Genomic DNA, 7,424 nt, shown 5'->3' on the forward strand with positions numbered 1-7,424 from the left:
AAGAAGTGCCATTTCTTTAAAAGACAGCTCTTTAGGTCACGTCATCTCTGAAGAAGGTGTGCAGTTAGACCCGGAGAAAACAAAGGTGGTGGCAGATTATCCTCCTCCTCAAGACTTAAAATCTCTTCAAAGTTTTCTGGGTACCGCCGGCTGGTATCACAAGTTCATTCCACATTTTGCAGATATAACCGCTCCATTAAATAATTTAAAAAGAAAGGGAGTAAAATTGGATTGGACCGAAGAGTGCTAGAACAGCATGGATGTCATCAAACATGCACTTCAGAACCCACCAGTACTAAAACAACCAAACCTAAATCTGTGAAGTGGCCCTGGGAGCCATCCTCACCCAAACTGCAGCTGAAGGAGAACGAGGAGTAGCTTACGCCTTGAGAATGTTGAGAGGAGCTGAGCAGAATTACTCCACGTCCGAAAAGGAGTGGTTGGCCGTGGTCTGAGCAGTGGAAAAATGGATGCAATACCTAGAAGGCCGGGCTTTCGAGGTCTTTACCGACCATGCCGCCCTGTCATGGGCCTACAACTGCCCCAAAACCAGCTCTCGCCTCACCCGATGGACGTTAAAACTACAGCAGTTCGTTTTTACTGTTCACCATAGAAAAGGATGTTTAAATCTGGGTCCGGATGCTCTATCCCGAGCGCCCCCGCCGCTAAAAGTAGGTGCCACACCATGTCTAGCCATCACAACCACTAAATGTTTCTCCGACTTACTCAGCGACCTATGTGAGATAACCCAAGCCCAACAGAAGGACCCTACTATCTTAAAGCTGCTCTCTAAAGACCATCCAAGAAGCACACAAGATCAGAGGGTCATCTTTGAACATCGCCAAGGGGCGTTATATCGCCGGGTACCAGTAAGACACGGAGAGAAAGTTCAGCTAGTTGTCCCCCAGTCATTAATAAAGAACTTTCTACACTTCTATCATGATAATCCCTTGGGAGGACACCTGGGGCAACTTAAAACCCTGCTGAGGTTACTAGATGTGGCATGGTGGCCGACTTTGCGGAAAGACGTCTGGCACTATGTGAGAACATGCAAGAAAATGAAAAAATAAACTGAAAACACAACATAAACAGAGCTCTGCTGTCTACGTGAGAACAGACGGGGCTCTGAAAAATAAAGATCCTCTCGGGCCCTACGCTCTTACCAAGGATTTATAAAAGAGAGAGTGTTTCTTAATTTGTGCTTTGCACTATAACTAAGGCCTTGTTCACACGGGCGTTAAGTTTTTGGATAAACGAACATGCTTCTAACATCCTAGACATTTATGTTTTGTTTTGTAGTGGCGCTTGATTGACTTCTACACCGGCGTTCGTTTGTCTCCGTCTATTGTCAGCCTGCAGCCCAAATTGTAGTTTGTGTGTTAACCTGTGGAGGCAGTGTGTCGGGAACTGGATATGAAAGCCCGCCGCTACCGGGTTCACTCTCTGACTGCACAACGTCGGATTAAAGGAAGTTTTTTTTTTGTGGTTTATGAAGAAATGCGAACATTTCAGCGTAATTTTTTCAACAATTATTATTTTTTTTATTTAGCCCTTTTCCCCATTTCCCTATGTATAGCATGTAGGATCATGGGATATATCCGGTCCTCCGAAGCATAAAATGAACGCGAAGAAAACGAACTACAAGCGGTTTCCTTGCGTTCGTTGGGATTTGAACGCCAGGAAAAAGCTGCATGAAACATTTTTTTAATGCCGTATAAACGCACAGCCGGACAAACGCACGTCACCAAAGCCCGTGTGAACACTCTCATTGACTCCCATGTGTAGAAAACACTCGCCGCTTGATCTGCGCTCACCGGATGCTACGAACGTTAGAAAACGCTCGATTTTAACGCCCGTGTAAACAAGGCCCAAGAGCACATGCTGAACTGAAGCATGTTGCTCTCTCTTTTTCTCTCTTTCTCTCTCATGCCAGCGTTTTAGGGAGACAGAGGCTGGGTCTTTGCCTCTCTCCCTTTCCTAAGCGCGCTCGTCCGTCTGTCTTTCTTTCTTTGGCGCTGATACCTTGCCAGTGCTACCTAAATAATCGCACGAAGTGCGGCGGTATTAGGACCCTTAAAAAAACACACCGCCAGGTGTGCCGCGTTTAGACGGCACCGGTTCTGCCTGTTCGAAACCTGTGGATCTGCCCATTCTAAACAATTATGCGTGGTTCTGCCCCTTGCGGGACCCATGTCGGTACATTCATAATACAAAATTCCGCCTTAAGAACTTGCCTCTAGAACAGATTAAATTAATATGCCACGGTACAAATTAATTTTTTTTTGCATATTTGTGATTGTTAAATGATTGTTGCTGTCAAGGTTTACAATTATTATTAACATTTCAATTACAAGGTTTATCAGTCTCCTACATTTTCGGATTTAAATTCTTTGACGTCATGATACAGATACTACAGCTTACAGCCCTGGCACCATGAATATTAAATATTTAAAAAGTCCAACTTTATAGTTAAGATATACTTTATTTGAGAACTTAATTCCAGTAGTGATTACATCCCATATTCAGTTAAAGACAAATCAACAGATTTATCATCAGAGGTATAGAGACCAAAAACCCTAATTTTACATTTTTTTGTAGGAAATTATAAAACATAGATTTTTTTCATTAAATAAATAACAATAAAGAACCATTCAAATGCATTAAATGAATTGCATAGTTTTCCTGACTCATTAATATTCTCATGATCACTTTTTTAATGGCCTTAATGTGTATATGGTGTAGGTTTGGTCACAGAAAATGATTTAAACTGTAATTTAAAAAAGCTGATTACACTCATTATACTAAATAAACATACAGTATACACAACACACAAACATACAAGTAAATAAATTCACCTTGATTCCAAGAAAAAGAGAACAACAAAATATTATTAAAGAAATTATAGTGGTGGGGCGAAAAAGAGTTTTTCCCCTTACTGATATATATATATATATATATATATATATATATATTGCATGTTTGTCCACTTTAATGTTTCAAATCATTAAGTAAAGTTTTTTTTATTATTAAGTAAAAAAACAAAATCCCAAAACTGCCCTGCGTGGAAAAGTGTTTGCCCATCCCCAACTCCCCCCCACCCCCCCACCCCTCACCCCCCCCGGCTAAAACTTACCATATAAACAATTAACATATTGTAATATCAATTTCTCTAGCCACACCCAGGCCTGATTTCTGCAACACCTGTTCACAATCAAGAAATCACTTGAATAAAGCCTGTCTGACAAAGTAAAGTAGACCAAAAGATCCTCAAAAGCTAGTCATCATACAAAGATCAAAAGAAATAAAAAAAAAATATTAATAAACTCGAAAAAAATTGAGTCTGAAAAAGGTTATCAAGCCATTTCTAAAGCTTTGGGACTAAAGCGAACCACAGTGAAAGACATTATCTACAAATGGCAAAAACATGGAACAGTGGAGAACCTTCCCAGCAGTGGCCGGCCAACCATAATACTCCAAGAGCGCAGCAACTACTTGCAGTGACAAAAGACCCCATAACAACATCCAAAGGACTGCAGGCCTCACTTGCCTCAGTTAAGGTGAGCATTTGTGACTCCACCATAAGGAAGAGACTGGGCAAAAATAGTTTGGATGGCAGAGTTCCAAGATGAAAACCACCGCTGAACAAAAAGAACATAAAGTCTCACCCCAGTTTTGCCAGAAAATATCTTGATGATCCCCAAGACTTTTGGAAAAATACTCTGTGGACTGACGAGACAAAAGTGGAACTTTTTGTGTCCCATTATGTGTTTTGCGTAAACGAACACCACATTTCAGAAAAAGAACAGCATACTGTACCAACAGTAAAATATGGTGGTGGTAGTGTGATGCCCAGGGGCTGTTTTGCTGCTTAATGACCTGGAAGACTTGCTATGATAAATGAAACCATGAATTCTGCTTTGTTGCAAAATATCCTGAAGGAGAATGTTCGGCCATCTGTTTGTGACCTCAAACTGAAGCAAACTTGGGTTCTGCAGCTGGACACTCATCCAAAGCACACCAGCAAGTCCACTTCTGAAGGCTGAAGAAAAACAAAATGAAGACTTTGGAGAGTCCTAGTCAAAGTCCTGACCTGAATCGAATTGAGACGCTGTGGTATGACCTTAAAAAGGCGTCCTTGCTCGAAAAAACTCCAGTGTGGCTAAATTACAAAAAATTTTCACACAGGGCTATGTAGTTTTGAATTATGTTCTTCTTTAATGATAAAAACCTTCATTTAAAACTGCATGATGTGTTTACTTTGTATTATCTTTGACTAATATTTACATTTGTTTGATGATCTGAAACATTAAAGTGGGACAAACATGAAAAAAAAAAGAAGTCAGTAGGGGGCAAACACTTTTTCACACCACTCTATCACAGTGAGTATCATCTGAATGAGTAACATAATGATTATAAAAAAGTCAAGGAGTATGTTTGCCACACAGGTTACATAAATAGGATTAAAGATTTGGATAAACAGAATATATTATTTTGAAATCTATATGGAAAAAAAAAAGATTTGCATCCGCTGATGTTGTGCAAATTATGAACGCCACAGATTGTCTTCAGCCTTCAGGGATCAACAGATACAGTAAATTATATTATAAATTTGTTGATAAAATATACAGTAGATTAAAAATTTGTATTAAATTACAATCAAGTGCTGCAAACACACACTGACTAACCTTCATAGTTAGAGCAGATGAAGTTGAGTGTGTTGCTCTGAGGCAGGCTGATCCACTGCTGCTCTCCTCTAGACTGAACTGCTCCGGTTCTCTCCTCATTTGTACAGATTTCGAACCCGTTCCCGTTCCCCGGGGCCCAGTCCTGGTAGCAGATCGTCTCTCCAGTCACCCAGTACCAGAAGCCCAGAGTGCAGGTGTGACGCAGGCCGAGCCACACGTGTTCAGTGGAGGCGTTTCGAGCCACTTCCTTCACCCAGAGCTGCATCTCCTGAGTGAGCACTGAGACCAGGTCATAATGATCGTTCCTGCAGTATCTCAGAGCTTCTTTCCAGGTCAGATTCTGATTAATCAATACAAATTTATCTGGAAAGGGATAGAAATATGTATTAATAGATGCATGTATCCCAACATCTTTAGAATGTATAATAGATACAATTTTTAATGCTGCAGTATGTGTTACATTTAAGAATTTATTTTTTACTTACATAAAAACACAAAAGATAGGTCAAAATGTGTCAAATAAATCTAGGAACTAAATAATTAAATATACATGCCGAATATGTGTAGTGTAACTTACTCTCATGGCAGATGAACGGGAGGTTTTCTGTACAGTCCACGTCACTCCAGTAGAGTTGATCAGACACGTTGACTGCAGCACAGTTCAAAACTCCACTGGGTTTGTTAGAGCTCCAGTATCTGAATGAGGAATTACTCTGATCTGACCACTTCCAGGAGTCATTAAACAGACCAATCCAAACATATTCATCAAGGGAATTCTCTCTTACATTCTTGATGTTCTCGTTCTCAGTTTGGTTCCTCACACTGACCAGGTCGCTGTGGTTCTTTCTGCAGTAGGTCTGAGCTTCACGCCAGGTCTTCGTCTGATTAATCAATGTGTATCTACTATTGGTTGCTTTATTTTATGAGAAAAAAAAAACTTGTCTAAATTAGATGTCAGCCATTTTCCAAACAAAAGCTTGATAAAAAAGATCAAAGACCACAAATAATACACAAAACTCACCCAAGTACTTTTTCTGAATCTAAAGCTTTTTATTTTTTTTGCCTTTTGTTTAACATCATCTTGCAAGTTCTTACCTTGATAACACACAAAATTTTGTGGTTTGTTACACTTGTCATCATGCCATGACCCATCCTTCTTCATCTCAACACAGTACTCATCGTTCCCTTGGTTGTCTGGTTGACCACTACTCCAGTGTCTGTAAGTGTCTCCATCTCTGTAGAAAGTTTGGTCTGCCAGAGACCACTGCCATCTCCCAGTGTCTCCTCTCTGTAGACCGATCCAAGCTTGGTTTACAGTTTCCATCTTCAGTGTGTTATTCAGCTTCATCATCTCTTCCATGTTGTTGATGGAGGCGAGATCAGTGTATTTCTGTCTGCAGTAAGTCTGAGCTTCACTCCAGGTTTTATTCTCATTCACAAAGTGATAGCGATGAGGAATATATACTTCTGTACCACATGCTGCAGTGTGAAAATACAGTAATACAATGATAATATTAATAAATAAATATTGATGCTGTCCCAGAAAACAACAAAAGTCATAAATATAGATCTAGCTTCTCACAAATTAACACACAAATTAAACCATTATCACACACATATAACGTTAATCAACCATGTTAACCAACACATCAACACATAACTTATAGTGCACACAACACTGACCTGAGGAGAACAGGAAAACCAAAACCCATTTATGACTCATGCCTGTAAATAAACACATGCTTTGTTAAATCAATACTTAAGAAAGTCATAAACATTGTTTCATATCTGATGAATTGCTTGTGCCTTTATGTAAGAAATATCCTACTGTTTTTTTTACATTAGATGTTACCTTGTTTGTTTATCTTGTGTACAGGTGAAGACGATATGATGGTGTTTGTAATTGCATGTACAAATGCATAAAACAGTATCATACTTTTGTGGCAATAAGTCAAAAGCAACATGATGATAAACAGGGGTGGGGTTTAAATGATTACATCATTGTTAGTTTAATGGGATTTGTAGTACAGTGTCTAGTCCTATAAACTCTCTTCGCCAGCAGAGCTCTGACCCCTCCTTCTGACACACCATAGCATTTTATTTTGTCTTTTTTTTTTTTCTCACGTCAAGCTGAATCTCTTGAAGTGTAGAAATAATATGTGTTCTCTTTTAAACAAATCTCTGTTAGTCATTTCATAATACTGCGAAAAAGTACATGCAGATGAGTAGATAGATGTTCAGGAGACAAAAAGTGATCAAAAATGGGGAAAATGATAGAATAGATCCAAAAGAAAAAAAAGGACAGACAAACCATATTTTACCACTGGACATGATTTTCATCCATAAACAGTATAAATACAATATTTTCTGTATTAAAATTATACTCTTTAGTCTGAGCTACATTTATATTAAATATGATTTCAAGTGAAGCATGTGTTCTGGGAAATAAAATAAAATAATGAAATAATACTAATTTCCACTACATCTAGGTCTGGTACATACAACACAAACAATCTCTTACTCTGGTTATTACAGTAGATTGTGCATTACTGCTAAATATATGTGTAATAAAGCACTGTTATAATTATTGGTTTAAAAAGTATTAAAAAATTTACTCAACTACAAGTCTATAAATAAATTCTTTATCCACACCTGTAATGTTCTTCATGGACCAGAGCAGTGAATATTATAAATCCTCCAGTCCTTCTGTTCTTCTTCCTTTTTCACCTTCTGCTCCTG

The 7,424-nt window shown here is 38.8% G+C and overlaps 1 protein-coding gene across 1 annotated transcript; it reads right to left on the minus strand.

The window, feature by feature from the left end:
* Positions 1-4,680: 4,680 nt before the first annotated feature.
* LOC128506356 (C-type mannose receptor 2-like) lies at positions 4,681-6,408 on the minus strand. The gene is made up of 4 exons (XM_053476776.1): positions 6,369-6,408; positions 5,781-6,164; positions 5,263-5,598; positions 4,681-5,048 (listed from the first exon to the last, which is right to left on the minus strand). The coding sequence occupies exons 1-4, from the start codon at positions 6,406-6,408 to the stop codon at positions 4,681-4,683; spliced, it is 1,128 nt and encodes a 375-aa protein (XP_053332751.1).
* Between the last annotated feature and the right edge of the window lie 1,016 nt (positions 6,409-7,424).

This window comes from Clarias gariepinus, chromosome 18, assembly GCF_024256425.1.
Source record: "Clarias gariepinus isolate MV-2021 ecotype Netherlands chromosome 18, CGAR_prim_01v2, whole genome shotgun sequence".
NCBI classification, from domain to species: domain Eukaryota; kingdom Metazoa; phylum Chordata; class Actinopteri; order Siluriformes; family Clariidae; genus Clarias; species Clarias gariepinus.